This window comes from Microcebus murinus, chromosome 12, assembly GCF_040939455.1.
Source record: "Microcebus murinus isolate Inina chromosome 12, M.murinus_Inina_mat1.0, whole genome shotgun sequence".
Lineage (NCBI taxonomy): Eukaryota > Metazoa > Chordata > Mammalia > Primates > Cheirogaleidae > Microcebus > Microcebus murinus.
The window spans coordinates 51,877,345-51,901,723 of NC_134115.1; the positions used below are offsets into that span (position 1 = coordinate 51,877,345).

At 37.5% G+C, this 24,379-nt stretch overlaps 1 protein-coding gene across 2 annotated transcripts in view; it reads right to left on the bottom strand.

Moving 5' to 3' along the window:
• Positions 1-8,718, bottom strand: part of CAAP1 (caspase activity and apoptosis inhibitor 1) — a 60,295-nt gene extending 51,577 nt beyond the window's left edge. The window contains exons 1-4 of one of the 2 annotated variants that reach the window (XM_076008779.1): positions 8,346-8,718; positions 3,101-3,202; positions 1,753-1,837; positions 436-511 (exon numbers count right to left, since the gene is read on the bottom strand). In XM_076008779.1, the coding sequence (XP_075864894.1) occupies positions 436-511; positions 1,753-1,837; positions 3,101-3,202; positions 8,346-8,621 (539 nt within the window). In that variant the 5' untranslated portion in view covers positions 8,622-8,718. Of the gene's footprint in view, positions 1-435; positions 512-1,752; positions 1,838-3,001; positions 3,203-8,345 lie in introns of both variants that reach the window. The other variant, XM_012764378.2, reaches the window with a different exon arrangement.
• Positions 8,719-24,379: the final 15,661 nt, after the last annotated feature.

Sequence of the window (24,379 nt, forward strand, 5' to 3'; positions counted from 1 at the left end):
TCACAGCTCACTGCAACCTCAAACTCCTGTGATTCAATTGCTGGAGGCTCAAGCGATTCTCCTGCCTCAGCCTCCCAAGTAGCTGGGACTACAGGAACGCACCACTATGCATGGCTAATTTTTCTTTTTTGGAAACAGGGTCATGTTCTTGTTCAGGCTGGTCTTGAACTCCTGAGCAAGCAATTCTCCCAAAGTACTGGGATTACAGGCATGAGCCACCACCTGGCCAAGAAAATCATCTTAATCCTAAAAGCATTTAAGTCCATCCTCATATATACCAAAAGGACCAATCATAATAAGTAAACAAATCAATCCTTTTATACCACATTATTTTATAAATAATACACAGAAAAACAATCACATCCTTGACATAAGAAATCACCAAAGGAGTAACAAAGAAATTCTGAAATAAAAATGAAGATTTTTTTAACTCACTGACTGACTAAATCAGATCCCATCTTAGAGCCATCATCTGCCTCCTCTTCCACATCAGAGTCCAGTCCATTGTCACCTAATAAATGAAATTATTAAAAGCATGCTTACAGAAAAAAAAATTAAAAATGATTTAATCATTGCATAAAAAAAACTCATCTTTAAAAGTGATGCACATTAAGGAACTTTATAGTTGTTAAAAGATTACCTTTTTAATTGCTTTTATTTAAAAAATGAGTTTTTTCAATGCCTTATTAGGTATTTCTCATTGCCTTCCCATTATCTATATAAATACACAAGAATATCTATCTTTATCTATCTATCTATCTATCTATCTATATATATATATACACACATACACACCAATAATGTGCATATATATACTTACACACTATACACATACGTATACATCTGTTCCAGAGTTACAAAATTCCATAAATCCATTTTATATTTAAAAATGAAGTTATCTCTGGAAAGTGAAAGCCTCCATTTTTTGTTTCTTCTTCTGTGATGCTAATGCTAAAATCCTTGCAAAGTTCCAAAAGAAAAAAATGGCTGAAAATCCAAAATTCTAAAGGTATCAGTATCACAAAGAGTAATCATGCTTCAGGCAGACATATAAATGTTGGCAAATTGCAAGGAATTATTCAATCTCTGCATGTGGGTCTTTTTAGAGCAGAAACAGTGTGTAACTGGTAACTAAAAGCTATTATATAAAAATTATAAAGCAGAAAATTTAAAAAAAAATTTTTTTTAGCTCATAGCTCACGGCCTACTGCAACCTCAAACTCCTAAGCTCGAGCAATCCTCCCACCTTAGCCTCCCATGTAGCTGGGACTACAGGCACACACAACTATGCTCCAATAATTTTTCTATTATTTTGTATAGATGGGTCTCACTATGTTGCTCAGGCTGGTCCTGAACTCCTGAGCTCAAGCAACCCTCCTGCCTTGGCCTCCCTAAATGCAAGGATTGCAGGTGTGAGCCACAGCACCCAGCCCTAAAAAATTATTTTAAGGAAAATCTTTGCCTTCTCAATAGTTAATTTTTGGTAAATTTTGTTATTTCATTTTATTACTTATGCTCTTACCTATACAGTTGTTTTGGAAAAACTATACATCAAGTCTACTCTTGAAATGCCATTCTGATATATAAACTATATTTCTCAGTACAAATAGAAGTAAAACTACTCTTCAATGAATATCCAATAATGAAATTAAAGTAATATCCAAGTAAGAGAAAGAATACCACAGGATTTATGCTGAATATATTAATAGTATTAACTAATAAATTCTCAGAATGTACAAATATGCATCTTACCCTCAAGAATCTTCAAGATTTTTTTTTCAGACAGAAGCTCTAACTGTTCCTGGCACAGTTTTTTAATTTCTTCTATTGAACAGTTCTAAAGCAAATGACATTAAAAAAAGAAAAGGCATTTATGTAATACAGCTCCAATGTAAACTGGAAAATTGCAATCACAAAAATTTCCAGTTAGCAAAATCTTAATAAAACAAATTAAAGCCTAAAGTAGATTCACATAAATCTTTTCATGGGATGAAATCTGAAAAACTGTCAGTTAGTATGTGAACATTTTAGGGATTTAGTGGAAATAAAGTCATGCTTATTATGAAAGAACAAATTAAAGAGTAAGTCATTTTCCCAGGCATTCTTAATAGTAGTATATTTACGTTAGATAATTATCCTAAAGGTTTAAATATTCAAGTCCTGGCTCTATAAACATTAGATATATGATCTTGGGTTTAACTTTTCCAAAGCCTATTTCCACAATTATCAAATCAGAATAACATATATTTCCCTAAATAATTTTTTTTTTTTTTTGAGACAGAGTCTCACTTTGTTGTCCAGGCTAGAGTGAGTGCCGTGGCGTCAGCCTAGCTCACAGCAACCTCAATCTCCTGGGCTCAAGCGATCCTCCTGCCTCAGCCTCCCGAGTAGCTGGGACTACAGGCATGCGCCACCATGCCCGGCTACTTTTTTTTTATATATATATATATCAGTTGGCCAATTAGTTTCTTTCTATTTATAGTAGAGACGGGGTCTCGCTCTTGCTCAGGCTGGTTTTGAACTCCTGACCTTGAGCAATCCGCCCGCCTCGGCCTCCCAAGAGCTAGGATTACAGGCGTGAGCCACAGCGCCCGGCCCCTAAATAATTTTTAAAAATAAATATATAAAAACACTTGTAAATTTAAAGAAATATAAGCTATTGCCAACCATTGTTGTGTTTTGTTACACAGCAGAATATCATATTATTTCTTAAAGCACCAGAAAGCTTCATTACACCTTCAATTTAGTTACTACCATTGCCTGTATTTAACAGAATTATTTCCCTAGCGTCAAGAAATTTCTTGCCTAAGCATTTTTCTTAGCAAATTTTTAAATATACAAATCTGTTCATGGTTCTCCAAAATCCCTTTTTTATATCTTTTCAAGAAGCTTGTTTTAGGTGAAAATATCCAATTATAGACTGCTGTGAGTAAAAGGATTACTACAGAAGGTTGTATTTCAATATATGCCTATATATCTGATAATACATGTAATGAAGCACCTTTAACACATCAGGAAGCATCTTCTGTAACTTCTTCTCTCCTATAATACAGAAGCACTGTTGAAGCATTTCTTTTTTGTCTGATATATAGAAACTAACTGGTTTCAATGACACAGTCAGGTCCAGTCCACCTTCTTCAAGGTCACTGTGTTCTGCCAAGAATAATTCTTTTTCCAAAGTTGGCAAAAGATACTTGGTTTCCTAAAGTTAAAAGAATAAAGAACCATTAAATAATACTACTTAAAATATATAGAATATATTCATTTAATAAATTCTTCATTTAAAATTCCCAAATTCTTTGTTTGCAGTTACTTATCTAAAACAAGAGAAAGAATATTCGATTTTTTCAGTATTTACTCTCCACACTGCAATTAACTCAAGGGGTAGCTATCAAGGAAAGAGATAATATTTCAGAACATACAAATGAAAATATATCTAATATCGAAGAATTTCCTACAATTTTAGACTTCTGAAGAATTAGGATATTCCTTCAGGTAGCCATTTACCCAAAAGCTTTGCATATGCAATGTCATTCTACTTAAATTAATAGAAAGAAATGGAATGGCAGTAAAAATGTTACAAATATTATGCAGTAAAGTTATTATGCTTTCCAGGAGCTATTACCATTAAAAAAAAAACTTTGCATTATTTAATCATGTTCGAAGTTACCAAGTAATATAATATCAGTAATTTAGGACATTTTTGTCAATTGTAACTTTGCTTTTCCAGATCTATCCTGTCCTTCTCAATCTACTGTCATAATCCTGGTCCAAACTACCATGATCTTTGCCTGGATTACATTAACAGCCATTTAACTGTAATCTCTGCATCTCATCTGAGGTCTCTGTTTTGTATAGTATTAGCAGAATGCATTTTATAAAATGTATATTTACTCATTCATTCTTGTTTAAAACCCTTCAATGACTTCCTATTGTTCTTTTGGTAATATGGCCTACCTGGCCCTTCATGCTCATTCTTTGTGTTCAGGACAGAACAATCGTCTTTGAATTACTCAAATATAACCTGTTCTCCTCCCTCCAGCTCCTACAGTCAAAGCTTTTGCATAATGTTCTGCCTGAGGCAGTCTTTCCTCCCCACTTCCTCTACCACACTATACTCACAAGATTAACAACAGATTCAGATACTTCCAATAGCAATTCAAAAGTCATTTCCCCAGGAAAATCATCCTTGACCATACAGGTCAGGTAGGTTTGTTATATCTTTTAATGGAATTGTTTAAAAATCAGTTTAAAAATGGGCTAGTTTTAACGAATACTATGATATTTAGACTGAAAAAGTAAAGGTCAAGTCTTGTTCTAATGGCTTCCAAAGTAATAATGTAGAGAAACTGGAACCCTTATACATTGCTAGTGGGAACATAAAATGCTACATCTACTTTGTAAATAAAACAGCTTGTCAGTTCCTCAAAAAGTTATCAGATGACCCAACAACTCCATTCCTAGATATATACCCAAGAGAAATGTAACCATATGTCCACAAAAAAACTTACATGCAAATATTCATAGAAGTGCTAGTTATAATAGCCAAAAAGTAAACACAACCCAAATGTCTATTAAGTGATAAATGGAAACGAAATGTGGTATAGCCACACAATGAAATATTACACGGCCATAAAAAGGCATGAACTTTTGTGCTACAAAAGAATGAACCTATGTGCTAAAATATGGATGAATCTTGAAAACATGCTAAGTGAAACAAGCCAGACACAAAATACCATACATTATATGATTCCATTCATATAAAATGTCCAGAACAGGGAAACCTATAAATCTGTAGAGAAAAGAAATAAATCAGTGATTACCTGGGGGTGGGAGTGAGTGTTAAGGATGATAGCTAAAAGGTACACCTAAGGTTTCTTTTTGGAGTGATGAAAATATTTTAAAATTGACTGTAGAGATGGCTGTACAACCCCAAACCACCTAACTGTAAAGGTGAAATGGGTGAATCATGGCACTCTCAAAAGTTTGAGATGTTTACTGACATCCCTAATATGCAACAACTTTTTCTTCCTCATAAATACACTTATTTTTCATTAGAAGAAGTTAGGTTTAGTTCTGTAAGCAAATGTTTTCAATACTTAATGTCATTTGTGTCCCCATCATGATAGATGATAGAGATATACAGAAACCATTTAAGATAAGAATAGTGATATCCAAAACTGAATCTAGAACGAGTGGAATAAGCGAATAGATCTACAACTATTACAGGATTTTTTTTTAAACAGAGTTTAACAAAAAAGAAAAAAAAAAAAAACACCCCTAAAAAACCCCCACCACATAGGCCGGGCGCGGTGGCTCACGCCTGTAATCCTAGCACTTTGGGAGGCCGAGGCGGGCGGATCGCTCAAGGTCAGGAGTTCGAAACCAGCCTGAGCGAGACCCCGTCTCTACCAAAAATAGAAAGAAATTAATTGATCAACTAAAAATATATATACAAAAAATTAGCCGGGCATGGTGGCGCATGCCTGTGGTCCCAGCTACTTGGGAGGCTGAGGCAGTAGGATCGCTGAGCCCAGGAGATTGAGGTTGCTGTGAGCCAGGCTGACGCCACGGCACTCACTCTAGCCTGGGCAACAAAGTGAGACTCTGTCTAAAAAAAAAAAAAAAAAAAAAAAAAAAAAAAAAAAACCCACCACATCCAGACAGCTGAATGACCCAATGGCCAAGTTCTGACAAATATTTGAAAAGAAGATATATAATCTTCTGGAACACACCAAAAAATACAAAGCCTCCCAACTCAATCCATAACAAAAATAAAAACTGTAAGATGTTAGCCGGGCATGGTGGCACATTGTCTGTAGTCCCAGCTACTTGGGAGGCTGAGGCAGAAGGATTGCTTGAGCCCAGGAGTTTGAGGTTGCTGTGAGCTAGGCTGACGCCACAGTACAGTAGCTCAGGCAACAGAGTGAGACTCTGTCTCAAACAAACAAACAAACAAACAACCGTAAGATGATCTAACTTAGAAACATTTACACCAAAGTAAGAATATTAAATTCCAGCCAAGTACAACAAACCAACCCAACAAACCAAATAGAATTTATCCCAAGACTGCAAGGACAATTCAACATCAACTAATTTATCAGTCATTTATCAATAAAACTACATTATCTAATTAAAGGACAAAAACTATGTGATCATCTCAACAGACTGCCAGAAAACCATCTGATAAAACTTTACGACCTCCAGTAAACTAGAAATTGAAGAAAATTTCCCTACCTGATCAAAAGCATTTTTCAAAACCTATGACAAATATACTTATTGCTGGAACATTAGAAACGTTCCCACTAAAAAAGATTGAAAAGAATGCCTATTATCACTGCTACTGTTCAATACTACACTAGAAGTCCTGGGTAATGCAAAAAACAAACAAAAAAAATAGTAGTTCCAAAAAACGAGACAGAACTCATTATTAACAAAAATTTTTTTGAAAATCAATTTCAAACTAATAATAAATAGTATAGCTAGGAACAAGAAAATATATAAAAATAAATGGACGTCTAAGCTTCCACAACTACTAATTTTAAAATGCAATGTTAAAAAGCATTAAAAGAGGCCAGACATAGTGGCTCACATCTGTAATCCCAGCACTTTGGGAGGTTGGGGCAGGAGGATTGCTTGATATCAGGAGTTTAGGAACAGCCTGAGCTACATAGTGAGACCCTGTCTTTACAAAAAATTTAAAAATTAGCTGGGCATCGTGGTGCCTGTGGTCTCAGCTACTAGGGAGGGTGAGTTGGGAAGACTGCTTAAGCCCAGGAGGTTGAAGTTGCAGTGAGCTATGATGCTGCCACATGACTCTAGCCCCAGCAATAAAGCAAGACCCTGTCTCAAAAAAAAAAAAAAAAAAAGCATTAGAAGACACAAAATACTTTTATAATCCTGTATGATCCTGGAATACGAAAGACCTTTCTAAACAACACACAAAATCTAGATGGCAAAGAAAAATATTAACTTTGACTAGAAAGAAATCAAAGGCTTCAATTCAGTATATGCTGAACAAGTCATAACATTTGCAATATACTCCACACAAAGAATTAGAATCAAGATTTTATGAAAAGATATTAGAACCCTATCAATGAAAAGCTGAAAATCACCAAAGAGAAAAATGGGCAGAGGATATGTACAGAAAATTATATAAGAAGAAATTAAATGGCATATAAAAATATAACAATGATCAATCTCACTATTAATCATACAAATATAAATTAAAACAATATTAATTTGACCTATTAGTCTGGCAACCTTTTAAAAAAATGTATTATCAAATGTTAGTGAAGATTTGCAAAAATGGGCATTCTCTTATATAGATACTGTTTGGACTACAAATCAGAAAAGTATTTGAATTTTGGAAAGTATCTGGTGACACCTACCAAGTTTTTTTTTAAGCGCATAAACTTTGACCCAGCAATTTCACTTCTAAAACTCTATCCTAACATAACTCTTACACAAGATATATGTACAAAAGTGTTTGTTTTCATACGGTAATAACAAAAACTGGAAACCTAAATATTCACTAATAAAGACATAATGGAATACCAGGCAGTCACTAAAAAATATACCACATATAAAAAGAAACCTATCATAACAATGCAGTGGTATTCGATAGGGGGAATATGACACTTAAGTTTAGGTGTAGGAACTTAAATATACAGATCAAAGGCTAACAAAAAGAGACTGCATAACAAACCATTAATGCAGAAACACGAAGGGGGACTTCACGCTTTTCCCTTGATTTCTGTATTTAATGAATTTAAAGTATATAATTCATTCATTTGTTTTATAATAAATTATAAACTATTCTTTAGGAGAGCGGTATCTTGGCAGTTTGATGGCGCATAATGGCATGGCTTTTGTAGAGCCAGATATCGAATTCAAGTCTAGGAGCTATTAACAAACTGTGACCTTGGGTAAAGTTCCTTAACCTCTTTGGGCCTCAATTTTCTCATCTGCAATGTGGAGTTAACCATAATCTACCAAAAGGTGAAGGCCAAGACAGAAGTAAAGTGTCTGGTTCCCCAGGGCAATGAAAACTAGCTTCCAACCTATACTTTTCAAGGAGACTGAGATCACAGAATTGGAAGGGGCCAAAAGATTAAAAAAAAAAAAAAAGTTAGCTGATCAGTAAATCCAGAAACTAGAAGTTCAAGACATGAGAGTGAAAGGTTCGCCAGAATTTAGGACTATCAACCTCAAGCACCAGTGAACACTCGGGACTGCCGCAGTTATTAGTTGGCTCCAGCCGGCACTCTATCCCGCCAGTACCCAGCCTTCTTCCGAAATAGCAGCTCGGGGACAAGCGGCCAGAGGGGGTGCCGCGCACGCACCTGCTGCAGAGAGCCCGAGACGCTGGAGGATGAGTCGGTGCTCCTCCGCTTCCGACGCTCACTGCTCCCGCCCCAGCAGCTGCCCCCGCTCCCACCACCGGTGACACTTCCACTGAAGCTGGCGTTCCCACAGCAGCTGACGCTCCCGCAGCCGCTGGTGCTTCCACTGCCGCCGCTGGCAAGGGCGGGCACGAGGTCTGAGGCCGCGAGCGCCGCGGCTGCCTCCTGACTGCTACGTTTGCGACGTTTCTCCCGGGAAGATTTCTTCCCCGTCATGATCCCTCTGCTGCAACCATCCGAGGAAAGTCCGCTGTGCCTGGAGCGACTGAAGCCGGGCTCAGGCTGCAGCCAAGGCAAGCACTGGCGTCGCAGATTTTGCGTCACTTCCGGCCTCGTCGCAGAACGTGGTGAGGCGTTTCTAGAGAATGTGCCAGCGCCAATCGCGCTGCCTCTCCAGTCGCGGAGGTAGACTTGAGTTTGGGCATCAGTTCTAGGCGGATGTTGGTTCTGTTTTTATACCTCTGCAGATGGGGGAAGGTGGAGCTGGACCACAGCTCTTTGACTTACTGATGCTGCTTTTGCGTGTTTGTCAGTTTAAAAAATACTGAATAAGGTAAAAGTGTGGTTTCTGATTTCTCCATTTTCTTTTGCCTCCAAATTTTATTTATGATATTAACAACGTTGTAACAATAAAGAAGACTTAGGGGAAAGTAGTTTCATCTCATTATCGTCACCACCTGGGGAAGTTATGTATTTCCTGCATAAAGTCCAAGATGGACAAGAAAAGGACTTCAGTGTTTGAAAATTGACTATGGGTCATACCGTTATGATTGTTAGATTTTGTGGGCGACAGTAATCTAAACAACAGGTTTTAAAATCAGGGATCAAGGGCACATTTTAAAAAGTGTCACCATTTGCCATGGGTGGTCTCAGCAGGGGGCTTTAGCCTAGGAAGGCAAAAGGTAGAGCTTGGGGCTAAGCTAGCTGAGTGGTAGTGATCCTGTGCCTTTCATTGGAATAAGAAGCAATGGAAAAAAGAAACTAACTTTGACTACATTCCCAACTTGTCTCATCATGCAACAAGTAATAAGTACCTACAACAAACAAGGCCATGGTTAATGACCAGGGGTACTTCCAGTCCTGGGAAAACTGTCTTTTCCCCCCAGGCCCCATTCTTAACTTTGCCTTCCAAGGTGCATACCGAAGCTGAGCCCGCTATGTTCCCACGATTTCAGTATTAGCCTCATTACGTATCATATCAGAAAAAAATGAAACAGTTGTGTTCACAGACAGGATACATACATAAAATTAATAACATGTAATGTTTATGACCCTGTTATGGAGTGAATTGTGTACTAACAAAATTCCTGTGTTGAAGCCCTAACTTCAAAGTGACTGTATTTGGAGATAGGGGCATTCAGAAGGTAATTAAGGTTAAATGAGGTCTTAAGGTTAGGGCTCTAATCTAAAATGACTGGTATCCTTATTAAAAAAGAGAAGAAGAACAAGAAGAGACAGCAGAGATTCTCCTTTCTCCTCAATATGCACACAGGAAAGGCCATGTGAGGACACAGCAAAAAGGCAGTCATCCACAAGTTAGGAAGAAAAGCCTCACCAGAAACCAACCCAGATGGCACCTTGATCTTTGACTTTTAGCCTCCAGAACTGTGAAAAACTAAATTTCTATTGTTTAAGCCATCCAGTTTGTGGTCTTTTGTTAATGGCAGCCTGAGCTAACTAATACAATCCCAAAATGATATGTAGTAGCCTGGATAGAACTAGTTGTTTATTAATTCCTGGCTGCCAGTTATTCTCTTATAAAATCAATTGAGACACTTCTGGGTTTCCACTTTGTTCTACAGCTACCTGTCAAATAATTTTCTTATTTCTTCAGCTGGACCAAGGAGGCAAGGCATTTCTTACTAGATTGCTATAGAGTATTTATGAATTTGGCAGATGAATCCCAGTGTTTGTCTATCCTCCCATACACTTGTTCTAGGCATTGTTCTACCACTGGTGATAGCGAAGGAACATAGGTTTATATTCTAGTAGGGAAAAACAATAAGAAAGTACATAATAGGAAGTGCTTCCATTCTCATTCAATATGCCATTCTTGGCCAACTAATATATATAGAAAAAAATTAGCCAGGCATGGTGGCGCCATGCCTGTAGTCCCAGCTACTCGGGAGACTGAGGCAGAAGGATTGCTTGAGCCCAGGAGTTTGAGGTTGCTGTAAGCAAGGCTGACGCCATGGCACTCACTCTAGCCTGGGCAACAAAGCGAGACTCTGTCTCAAAAAAAAAAAAGGAAAAAAGAAAATAGGCCATTCTTCATTCTTCTGTTTTATTTTTCTTCAGTGCTCTTTTTTTTTTGAGACAGAGTCTCACTTTGTTCCCCAGGCTAGAGTGAGTGCCATGGCGTCAGCCTAGCTCACAGCAACCTCAAACTCCTGGGCTCAAGCAATCCTCCTGCCTCAGCCTCCCGAGTAGCTGGGACTACAGGCATGCGCCACCATGCCCGGCTAATTTTTTCTATATATATTAGTTGGCCAATTAATTTCTTTCTATTTATAGTAGAGACGGGGTCTCGCTCTTGCTCAGGCTGGTTTCGAACTCCTGACCTTGAGCAATCCGCCCGCCTCGGCCTCCCAGAGTGCTAGGATTACAGGTGTGAGCCACCGCACCCAGCCTTTCTTCAGTGCTCTTAACACCACCACACACACACACACACACACACACACACACACACGTGTGCACGCATATGTGTGTGTGTGTGTATATATATATGTATGTATTTTTTTTTTCTTTTGGAGACAAGAGTCTTGCTCTGTCACCCTAGCTAGAGTGCAGTGGCATCATCATAGCTCACTGCAGCCTCAAACTCCTAGGCTCAAGTGATCCTCCTGCCTCGGCCTCCCAAGTAACTGGTACCACCATGTCCCAGCTAATTTTTTTCTATTTTTGGTAGAGTTGGGGTTTCACTCTTGCTCAGACTGCTCTCAAACTCCTGAGGTCAAGTGATCTTCCCGCCTCAGTCACCCAGAATGCTACAATTACAGGTGTGAGCCACCATACCTGGTCTTACATATATTTATTTGTCTCCCTCTTAAATGTAAGCTCCATGAAATTAAGAACTTTGTTTACTTCTGTATTCCCAATACCCACTGTCCTTAATAAAAATTTAGCACATAGTAGATTCTTGATTAAAACTGCTTGAGTGAATGATTGAATAATTTCAGGTGGAAAACGAGATTGATAAAAGATTATATGAATTCACTAGATAATGGGAGTAAAAGTACCTAGTAAAAGTAATGGCTAGAAACTAGTCTTTAATAAAAGGAGATTAATAGGAGGCTTACAGTGCTCTTACATCACAGGGCAGAGAGACTTAGCTGCTACTCTGACACTGACAATCAAGTGGGCTTTGGAGCCACAGGTACAAACTGCTTTCTACGTGGGATTCTACAGAGCACAGGACAGGGAAAGAACTTTGACTCATGCTAAGAACATGGCATAGACACATCACAAAGCTGACTTAGAGCCAGAGAGATATTGTCTATTTAAGTTGAACCATATGAAATTGCCTTATTTTGTAGGTCAAAGGTGGTTGAATTTTGACAATTTCATGTGTTCAACCTATTACATTAGAGCTTAAAAGGCCCAGCACTAAAAGTTGTTCAGACTTAAAACTCTGCAAACAAATGCAGACTGCTTTTTCTGCCTCCAGAAAAAGTATATGGGAGGATGTACAGAGATTGGTATGCATATGCCATTTTCAGCAACACACTAAGCATTGATAATGACTGCCAGGGATGGCATACACTAATGCTAGAGTCAATCAGTACTGGGATTTTACAAAGAGATACTAGGTGAAAAATTTGCTCTTTCACCTTAAGTGATGAACTGTAAGGAAATTACATCATAGCTGCTAGTTGACATGTTCTCTGGCTCCTGATTGATTCTAAGGAAATGAGGCTGACAAAAGATACTTGCTGAAACAAGAAATAGAAAATCCTGATGCTATCATCATTAGTGAGCCAATGTAATTCTTTTTTTTTTTTTTTTACCATTAAGCTGATCTCTCAGTTACAACATAAAGTCCTAATTAATACAATGTACAACATGTAAGACCTTCCATGATCTGAAGAGCATTTTTCTCATCAGGTACATCTTTCTCCTAGAACTATACCCTCCAGGCCTATTCAACGACCCTAGTTCTACCTATCTTACTGTATATAAGATTCAAGTATGACCTAATATTTAAAACCTTTCCAAGTCACTTCCATAATCAATCCTGCTGAATTTAACCACTTCTTTTGTAACCCATTGTTCTCCCTACAGAGTATCCAAAACTCTTTACTGCAAGCACTTGCTCAATATCCTCTCCAATACACTATTAGTTCCCATGAACAGAGGTCATGTACTGCACATCTTTGTAGTCTCAACACCTAATACATTGCTTGGAACAAGCTAGGGAGTCAAATATTTGTTAAAATTCTGCTAACAGAAAAAAAACAACTTCTGTAAAATAATTTAAAGAGGTTTGTTCTGAGTCAAAATGAGTAACCAGGGCCCAGGGATCCACAAATCCAACCCAGAGTAAATGCTCCTGAGGCAGCTGGGTTACAGTTTGGTTTCGTGCATTTACGGAGACAGGAATTGCAGGTAAATTACTTACTCAGGATACTAATTACTCAAGGTTTCTTGGATTTGTGGATCCCTGAGCCATGGCCATTCATATTTGCCAAGGATAAACCTCTTTAAATTCTTTTCTAGTTTGTTTTGTTTGTTAATTCTTGTGCCCAAAATAAGGCTCAGAGAAGACTAGGGACCTCCCAAAGCAGTAAGCCAAACATGGTACTAGGTATCGTCTCCCCTTGAGCCCTCCAGGGGAGGGCTTCTCCTTGAGATGAACTGGTACATCCTCCTGAGCTCCAGACCTCATGCTTTTGGTTGATCGTCCTTGCTTATTCTGAGCTCTCTGTTCTTTTCCTAAGAAGTTGTTGTTTGGGTTAGTAATTTTGATTTGGAGGTGCATACTAAAGAGTCTTCTCCACTGCCTCTTTCTCTCAAAATTAGTATCAATTGGCTCGGGCAAAAAACTGAACTGCCCTTTTTGTAGATGAATGAGAGACTGGGCTTCTCAGCTCAACTACACTAAACCCTAGATTACAGTTCAGTTCCTCTTTTAAAAAGAAAAAGAAAAAAGTAGGAAACAAATACTCTAAAAATGAGGAAAAACAAGAATGACCCCCTTCAGGCACCCCAGTTGGTTTATTGTACATATACTTAAAAATATTTTTTTAGATGGAAAGGTTCACAGGCTTGTCGGGTTTTCTAGGACTCTAGCTGGTTATATAGTATGGCCAGTCTATTCTTGAACACATTTTTAAACTGTTGGGCAAACTACATCAAGAAAAATTCAGAGCTCAAACATTTAACCTGCAACTATAGAGTTAAAAGGTCAAGTCTTTTTAAGTTCATCTATCTCTCTAATTTCTTTTCTGCCTACACTAAATCTGCTGTCTATTGGTGTTGAGATAAAACTCACTGGTTATGGTATTACTAATTCAAGCCTACTAAGAAATCTTCTTTTTCTTGTATACTTCAGCCAGTTCTAGTTAAAATGTACACATTAAAAACTCATTTGAAAATGAAAAAAAAAAAAGGGATAAAAGGTTTTTTAAAATCAGGCCAAGCATGGTGGCTCATGCCTGCAATCAGTACTTTGGGAAGCCTAAGGTGAGAGGATTGCTGGAGGCCAGGAGTCCAAGCCCATCCTGGGAAACACAGCAAGACCCTGTCAATACAAAAATAAAAATAAAAATAAATAGCTGAGCACTGTAATATGTGTCTATAATCCTAGCTACTTGGGAGGTTGAGGCAGGAGGACCACTTAATGCCAGGAGTTTGAGGGTGCAATGAGCTATGATAATACTGTGGCACTCTAGCCTGGGTGACAGAGACCCTGTCTCTAAAAAATATTTAAACAAAACAAAACAAAACAGGACAACCTAATGGTAAACCTAGACAAAAAAAAGTATTTTGGGGGCACAGTGGCTCATGCCTGTAATCCCAGAGCTTTGGGAGATGGAGGCAGGAGGATCTCTTGAAGCCAGGAGCTTAAGGCCAGCCTAGACAACATAGCAAGACCCTGTCTCCACAAAAAATAATAAATAAAATCAAATAGCCATGGAAATGACTTTACCCAAAATTTTTGTCCACAGCTTTCATTATGCTACCTATCTGGGCAAATAAATTTTAGTCATGTGAAAAAGTTAGAATTTTGTCAGAAATAATTTGCATTCAACCATCTTTTGTAAACTAGTGAGTTAGTATTGCTATCTCATTGCTGGAATTTCAAAATAAAAGCTACTGGATCTTTGTTTTTGTGCATGTATATTTGTTTAGATGTGTTTTATGTATATGTACTATATGTTGTATCTACATGGTACCAAATTGCTTATAAATAAAAGAGTGCTCATAAATTAAGTAGATAATCACAAATGTTTTTCAAGTTCATGTGAATTTACTAATCTTTGGTAAATAAGCTGTTTTTTTAAAAAAATTATTGGTAAAGTAAAAATAAAAATGTTTTCAAAATTTTCAGTATGCATTTTTGCCTGGGTTTATTGTTGTTTTATATTGTCTCTGATAGATATTTTAAAATGTCAGGGTATGACACAAAGGTTTTAAAATTATAAACCCAGTCAGAAACAAAATGATCTTTGTATGATTTTTGATAAGACTAATCGAATATTATTGGTTTAATGAAAACATCTTAATCTTCTGAGTTACCTGCAAAAATATCCAGCTAATTTCTTTCTATTTTTTTTTAGTAGAGATGGGGTCTCGCTTTTGCTCAGGCTGGTCTTGAACTCCTGAGCTCAAACAATCCACCTGCCTTGGCCTCCCAGAGTGCTAGGATTATAGGCGTAAGCCAGTAAAGTTTAAAAGAAAATAATTTTGCATTAATAATTTGCAAGAATAATTCAAGAATGCTTGAGTTAAGGGAATCTGCTAATCAGAAAGCATGCCACAATAATAATGATTCAAAGTGATCTGTTAAGCAAATTGATGGCCTGACGGTGTGACTTAACTTTCACTATGCATGGCTTTAGGTCCAGTTTGCATTTAGCCTAAACTTCAAAAGGGAGCAGGTATAAGGAGGTGTGTCCAATCTTCCTTAACTTCATGGCTGAGAACTCAATTTTAAGATTTTTCTGGGGTCTTCTTGGCAAAGAGGGGGTCCATTTAGTTGAGGGAAGGGCTTAGGTTTTATTTTTAGCTTAGAATTCTGAACTGAACATTTCAGGACCCATATAGCTTCTATAACATCACTGTGGTAAATTGCATTAATGACCTCAATTCTTCACCTCTCCCTGTATCCTTGCTCTTTGCCTTGTAATTCAGCAATGTCCTCCTGTTACAGGTGAGAAACAATTCCCTGACCTTGAGCTCAGCCATCTGACTTACTTTGGCCAAGTGGATGCGCAGCAAGTGGAGTCTCAAAAAAAGCTGTGGAGTTAGGATGGTTGAGTCTTGTGCTTCCACCATCACCATGAAAATTATATACCTGGAGTGGCCAACTATTCCCAGAAGATGAGAAACAAGTAGAGCTGAGTTGCACTAAACTCCCCAGCCAAGCCCCATCTAAAGCAGAGTTTTAGCCATCCTGCAGACACATGAATGAGCCCAGCCAGGACCAGCCAACCCCAAAGTTGTAACTACTAAACTAAATAAATGTCATTATTTTTGTTGTTGCTAGTTGCACAGTATCACTGTGGCTACAGTTAACTGATATGTACACTTTCTAGAACTATTTCTCTGCTAGCCATAAGTTTTCAAAACTGGTTTGATACTGTCACTATTCAGTGCACAGAAAAGAGGACTTACAAGAAATCTTGAGACCACTACTAGGGCTATAGTATGAGTAGATGTGATTCTTACATTCCAACAGAAACACCTTTTATTATTTAATGGCGAGGTCCTGTGGCATTATAGGGAGCTTAAAAGAAGTATAAGGATGTTTGTGTTCAGAGTTCCAAACAATTTTATAAAAATTTCTCAGGATTACTCTCCATGGGCACTTTCTCCTAATATAAATGAAACCTAATTAACTTTTTTTTTTCCTTTTGGATGTTGTTTATACACAGCAGTCACTCTTTTCTTAAAGATGGTAGCCTTGTATTGTCTTTGGAAGCAACACTGGCAAAGCACATATGTGGTGGTCATTTTGCTAGGCTTTTACATGAATATCTTATTCTTCTGCCTTACAAGGTCCTACTGTACAGACGATTACACTGGGGCAGAGGTTAAGCAACTTGCTTTAATTGTTTAGTAAGTGGTAGAAATGTTATTGAAATGTATGCCTTTTGAACTGCAAAGACAAACGTGTTATTTCACTATATTCTACCTCTGATTGCTTTTACTATTGAAAAATTTAAATGATAATAGAAGAAAACATTTCTTTTTTTTTTTTTTATTTTTTTTTTTATTTTTTTCTTTACTCAGGCCTGGAAAATGGATGAAGAAAACATTTCTTGAATTTATTAGTTCCTTTGAGGACACAGGAATGAAAGAGATGTGGTTTGATGGCTTAAGACCACTTTATTCTGATCTGTGTCAACCTTACATGGCACTACCAGCCACCATAGCTGCTGGTTTTTTTTGAGAGAGTCTCGCTTTGTTGCCCAGGCTAGAGTGAGTGCCGTGGTGTCATCCTAGCTCACAGCAACCTCAAACTCCTGGGCTCAAGCAATCCAGCTGCCTCAGCCTTCCAAGTATCTGGGACTACAGGCATGCACCACCATGCCCGGCTAATTTTTTCTATATATATTAGCTGGCCAATTAATTTCTTTCTATTGATAGTAGAGATGGGGTCTCACTCTTGCTCAGGCTGGTTTCGAACTCCTGACCTCGAGCAATCCAACCACCTCGGCCTCCCAGAGTGTTAGGATTACAGGCATGAGCCACCTCGCCCGGCCCATAGCTGCTGTTATAATAAAGTGAAGTGGCTACCACAAAATATTTTTCTCCATATTAATATCCAGTTTGCCAACATCATTTATTAAATACCATTCTCTTCCCTATTGTTGGTTACTACAGACTTGTAATATAGATTTACTTGACCTCTTTCAGTTTCTTCACCTGTAAAGTACCTACTTCATAGAGACAATGATAAATTATGCATATACAACTATCATAGAGTAATTACATAATGCATGCTATCTAGTTTACCTAAATTTAAGCCTATTCTTTGTATTGTTACTTAACTGGCTTGATTTAAATCAAGTTGCAAACCATTGTAGTAAACACTGCCATTTGAATATTTATTTTTCTGATTTATTACAATGTGTCCAGGAAATGCAAGATCAAGTTTTAAGCCTCAGCACCTCATTTTAGGCCTACGACTATACCAGCCCTTCCAGAAGGCCTGAGTGAGCTCTCTCCTGTTTACAGCTTCCATTACCCACCTTATTACTCCCTAAGGAAGCTCAAATATAATGCCCTCAAATCAAAATAACAAGTACACCTCATCTCTAAAGTATTCTTGTCAAAATAGTTTAATCTCAATCTAACCAAGCCTCTGGAACTAGCTTTCAGTATACAGGAAATAGGTGTCGCAGGCAGACTCTAAGGTGGCCCCCAATGATCCCTACCCCTGGTATTCATAGCCTTGTATAATCCACTCCCCTTGAGTAACTTGCTTCAACCAATAAAATACCTTGATGTTGAGACGTCACTTCTGTGATTAGATTATAAAGATGCCAACTTTGGTCCTTCTAACAGACTCTCTCCCTTGCCGGCTTTGATGAAGCAAGTTGCAATGGTAGGGAAGCCCATACGGAAAGAAACTGAGCGCAGTCTCTCGCCAATAGCTTGCTAGGAACTAGTTCCTCAGTCCAACCTCACAGGAACTAAATACCAACTATGTGAGCTTGAAAATGGATCCTTCCTCAGTCAAGCCTTTAGATGAGATACCAGCCTTGGCTGACACTATGACTGGAGCCTCCTGTGCACATAAAGAAGTAGAGGACCTAGCTAAGCTATGCCAAGATTCCCAAAGCACAGAAAATTTGAGATAATAAACATGTGTTGTTTTAAGTCCCTAAGTTTTAGGGTAATTTATTAAGTAGTAATAACTACACAGAAGGGTTATAGGAATACGTTTTACAAATACAAAGAAATTCCAGGTGCTTCACATTTTGGAGTAGCCTAGACACTTCAAAAAGTGTTTTAAGCCATATTGGTCTAGAAACGTTAAACTTAATTTTTTTTTTCCATTTGTACAGGGGTAACGCACTGTATTAAATATGTAAGGTCTTATCTACATGGGTTTGATTACAGAAACTAATAAAGTATTCTCTAAATAATGAAAAAAAAAGTGTTTTAAAGTATTTTAAAAAGATGGACTATTCTAGATTGAGAGTAAAAACACATATAACCAAATTACTAAATACTAATACATAAACCTTAATTAGATTAGGTCCTTTTAAAACAAAAGTTATTAAAGGCATTCTCAGGGCAACAAGGAAATATGAAATATGAACTAGATATTAGATATTAAGAAGTTACTAATTTTCTTAAGTGTCATGATATTGTAGTTATAAAGAATATTCTTTAAAATGCTCTTATTCTTAGAAGATAAATATTGAAGTACCTAGTTGATAAATGTGGTATCTGTAATTTATTTTTAAATAACTCCAGACTGGGCAGTAGCTAATGCCTGTAATTCCAGCAGTTTGGGAGGCCAAGTTGGGAAGATCACTTGAAGCCAGGAATTCAAGATTAGCCTGGGCAACATAGCAAGACTCTATCTCAAATAACTAACTAACCAACTAAATACCTAAATAAATATTAGCCAGGCATGGTGGCCCTTGCCAGTAGTCCCAGTTACCTGGGAAGCTAGAATGAGAGAATCACTAGAGCCCAGGAGTTTCAGGCTCAAGTGAGCTGTGATTGTGCCACTCACTGCATTCCAGCCTTGGCAACAGAGCAAGAACCTATCACTGGAAAAAAAACAGAACAAAAAACAAAATGGTACTTAAAAAAATAATTTCAAAGAGAAGTATAAACTATGTATAGAGATAAAGCAGATATGGCAAAAATGTTAACAATTTTAAATCTAGCTGGCAAGTTCATGAATGTTCACTGTACTTCTCTTTTAATCTCTCTTTATGTATGAACATTTTCATTAAAAAAATGAGGGCCAGGAGCAGTGGCTTGCGCCTGTAATCCTAGCACTCTGGGAGGCCAAGGCTGGCAGATCATTTGAGCTCAAGAGTTTGAGACCAGCTCTGCGCAAGAGCAAGACCTTGTCTCTAGACAGGGTCTAGAGAATAGAAACAAACAAATAAATAAATATAGATAAATAAATAGAAAATAAATAAATAGATTAAATAGAATAATATAATAGATAAATAAATAAATAGAAACAAATTAATTGGCTAACTAAAAATATATTTTAAAAAATTAGCTGGGCATGGTGGTGCACGCCTGTAGTCCCAGCTACTTGGAAGGCTGAGGCAGAAGTATCGCTTGAGCCCTGGAGTTTAAGGCTGCTGTAAGTAAGGCTGATGCCATGGCACTGTATAGCCCGGGCAAGAGAGTGAGAATCTGTCTCAAAAAAAAAACTGAAGGGAAACTCATGGAAATGTTAACGTTAAATGAAAAAAGTCTTCAAAATTGTATTTATATTCATAAATACACCACACATAATTTTCTACAGAAAAATACATTAGAAATTAGAGTAATTAGAAATTTTTCTTAAAAGACTGAATAACATTTTTTAATCTCAAGCCCAAAATTCTCTCTCAAGACCTCTAGGAAAGGCCAGGCGTGGTGGCTCATACCTGTAATACTAGCATTCTGGAAGGCCAAGGTAGGAGGATTACATGAGGTTAGGAGTTCGAGACCCTGTCTTTACTAAAAATAGAAAAAAATGAGCCAGGCATGGCGGCAAGTGCCTGTAGTCCCAACTACTTGGGAGGTTGAAGCAGGAGGACTACTTGAGTCTAGGAGTTTAAGGTTGCTGTGAGCTAGCCCGGGCAATAGCGACACTCTGTCTCAATCAATCAATCAAAAATAAAGACCACTGGGAAATATGATACGTCACAAATGGTCCCCTATACATTTTATCATTTCCTCACAAAATAAGCATGATATGCACAGTGATAAATGCTAAGGAACCTACCTTTATTCTCTTATCCTCAAAATTATCTTTGAAAAGAATTTGTTTTTAGCCATGCTTCTTCCATTACTTAAGATTATGAGGTAGATAATAACTAAATTTCATTGCAATGCTATTTAGTGATAAACTCAGCTGGTCATAAAAAAAACACAATAATAACATACTCATCTGAAAAAATGTAATGCCAGAGGGAAGATAATAGTTATAAAATGCAGACAATAATAACTTAGCTCTTTTACAGGCAGTGGGATTTCAAACGCAGTATGAAGTACATTAATTCTAAGCGTTGTACCACTGGAGGTGATTTGACAATATGATACTTTAAAAACTGTGCATTAACTTGACCCACCAATTTCATTTATAAAACATCCTCCTAGGAAACTAGTAAGACTCTTGTGAGATTTGTAACAGCACTGCTTCATAGCCAAAAATTGTACACCGTGTCAGATAATAGGAAATGGGCATATCCACAGAAGGGAATAATATTTATTTAGGTAGATATTTATTAAACTGTTAAGTTTAAAAATGAGGTTATCAAAGAATGTGCATGACACAATCCTTTTTAAAAAAAATTAAATACAATTTACATACATATCGATATGCCACAAAACGTTAACAGTTCTCTCTAGAAGGTGGCATTGCAGGCAATTTTTATATGCAATGGTGAATGTGTGTTTAACTCACCTAATGTTTATTACTTTTATAATATTCAGGAAAAACATTGAGAGAATCATAGAAAAGTTTAACTTTTTTAAAAAGAGAATCTTTAAAATATTATTAAATCACTAGTAACACATCCTCCAAATGAGATATTTTCCCTTTTGCTAAGCTGTATTTTATAATTTTCTTCAATAAACATTAAAGAGTATAAGTTGTTATAAAAAGACTTGGCCAGGCATGGTGGTTCATGCCTGTAATCCCAGCACTCTGGGAGGCCGAGGCAGGAGGATTGCTCAAGGTCAGTTCGAAAGCAGCCTGAACAAGAGCAAGACCCCATCTCTACTAAAAACAGAAAGAAATTAATTGGCCAACTGAAAATATATAGAAAAAATCAGCTGGGCATGGTGGCACATGCCTGTAGTCCCAGCTACTTGGGAGGCTGAGGCAGAAGGATTGCTTGAGCCTAGGAATTTGAGGTTGCTGTGAGCTAGGCAGATGCTACGACACTCTAGCCCAGGTAACAGAGTGAGACTGCCTCAAAAAAAAAAAAAGACTCATATAGTAGTAGGAAGCAAACAGTGTTTACAATTTGCTACCCTTACATTTTGTTTTTTTAATTTTAATTTTTTTTTTTTTTTTGAGACAGAGTCTCGCTTTGTTGCCCAGGCTAGAGTGAGCACCATGGTGTCAGCCTAGCTCACAGCAACCTCAAACTCCTGGGCTCAAGCGATCCTCCTGCCTCAGCCTCCCGAGTAGCTGGGACTACAGGCATGCGCCACCATGCCCGGCTAATTTTTTCTATATTTATCAGTTGGCCAATTAATTTCTTTCTATTTATGGTAGAGATGGGGTCTAGCTCTTGCTCAGGCTGGTTTCAAACTCCTGACCTCGAGCAATCCACCTGCCTCGGCCTCCCTGAGCTAGGATTACAGGCGTAAGCCACCTCGTCTGGCCACTTACCCTTACATTTTGAAGAGTGAACTGATATTCTTTTTTTTTTTTTTTTTTTGAGACAGAGTCTCACTTTGTTGCCCAGGCTAGAGTGAATGCCGTCAGCCTAGCTCACAGCAACCTCAATCTCCTGGGCTCAAGCAATCCTGCTGCCTCAGCCTCCCGAGTAGCTGGGACTACAGGCATGCACCACCATGCCCGGCTGATTTTTTCTATATATATTAGTTGGCCAATTAATTTATTTCTATTTATAGTAGAGACAGGGTCTCGCTCTGGCTCAGGCTGGTTTCGAACTCCTGACCTTGAGCAATCCGCCTGCCTCCGCCTTCCAGAGAGCTAGGATTACAGGCGTGAGCCACTGCGCCGGCCTGAACTGATATTCTTAACCAAAATTCTATGTCCTATCATTAATCAAAGGTACCTAGTTTCTCAAAATATTACACATAAATTGTTTGTACTTACAACTGCATGCTAGACTGGACATATTAACAAGAAAGTAGTGTTATAATGGAACCAGGATGACCTGGTTAAACTCTTAGCTTTGCCATTTAATTTTGACATAACCACCTAAATCCCAATTCAGCAAAAAGTAAAGCACAGATACCTAACTGAACCAGCAACAATATTCAAAGTCTAGGTACACACCAAGAAGTGTAATTTAATACTTACAAAGTACATATCTCCTGGCTGGGCGTGGTGGCTCACGCCTGTAATCCTAGCACTCTGGGAGGCTGAGGTAGGTGGATTGCTCGAGGTCAGGAGTTTGAAACCAGCCTGAGCAAGAGCGAGACCCCATCTCTACTATAAATAGAAAGAAATTAATTGGCCAACTAATATATATAGAAAAAATTAGCTGGGCATGGTGGCGCACGCCTGTAGTCCCAGCTACTTGGGAGGCTGAGGCAGCAGGATTGCTTGAGCCCAGGAGTTTGAGGTTGCTGTGAGCTAGGCTGACGCCATGGCACTCACTCTAGCCTGGGCAACAAAGCAAAAAAAAAAAAAAGTACATATCTCCTATATTTACATTTTACCCATTCCCTTTTGATATTCCAAAAGTTTTTCCATGGATGAATCCAGACAACCAGAACCTTTTCTTACCCTATAGGGGAAGAATTGTTCTTCTGACTGCAATTTGGCATTAAGCCAGGAAATTCATGGTTTTTTATGCCATAAGTATTGATAATGTTACTATCTTAGGCAAAGTGCTCATAGTGAAAAGATCTCTCCCACTTTAAAAAATAGGAATAGTTATAATTCTCTTAAGAAATTGGGTTATCTAGACACAATAAATTATGTATGGAATGGTTCCTTCTTTGTGTTAGTTGGTAGCATGTTCAAAGACAAACCTGTGACCTCTTCTCCAGAAAATATAGCATGGCAAGTACTTTCAGTAGTTAACTCACTCTTGGCTTCACTTTTGTTTTTTCTCCTATGATTCATCCTATTATCTTTACTTCTGAAAACAGACATAATACTGCCACTCATTTAACAAAGTTTTGAGGATCAAATAGCAAAGTGTCTACTGTACTTCCTGGATCACACCGTATTTTGATCACACTCAAAAATAATTTCACATGACAGGCTCAAGTCTAAACTTTCAAATAACATAGTTTGATGAGTACTTTCCTGTATAATCACCCCATAAAACTGAATATGTTCCAAATTCCCTTCAAAATAATGGAAATCACCAAAAATAAAATATGAAATATTGAAGCTAGAATGAAAAATGAAGTTACTTCAAACAGTGGAAGGCAAAATAAACTGGATCTAAGCCTGGAGTCAATCTGCAATCTTGTCTATCTGAACTGATACATGCTTAATATAGTGTGCCAATTTGTTTTTTCTTCATCTAAAAATGAATCACCAAATATACTTTTGATTCACAAATGACAAATCAAGAAATTATTTTATATCTTTTCAACATATAATTTGTAACAAACTAAATTCTTAAAATTTTAAAGTAGTTATATTAAAATAAGACCTTGAAATGTATCAGTACTGTTGAAAGAATTCAGCAATGTAAGTAAATGGAGAAGTTAAATAAAAGGTTACCACGAACAATTAAGTGTGGTTTATATAAGCAATAAAAACAGTTTATATAAGTAAAAGCTCTTGTCTTTTCCTTAGTAGCTAAGGTAGAAATGCCACTGTCATCATGTTGATTATGCTCTTTTAAAATTTGCTTCTATACTCTTGAAAGGTTACCACATTACACAGGAAAATCTCACAG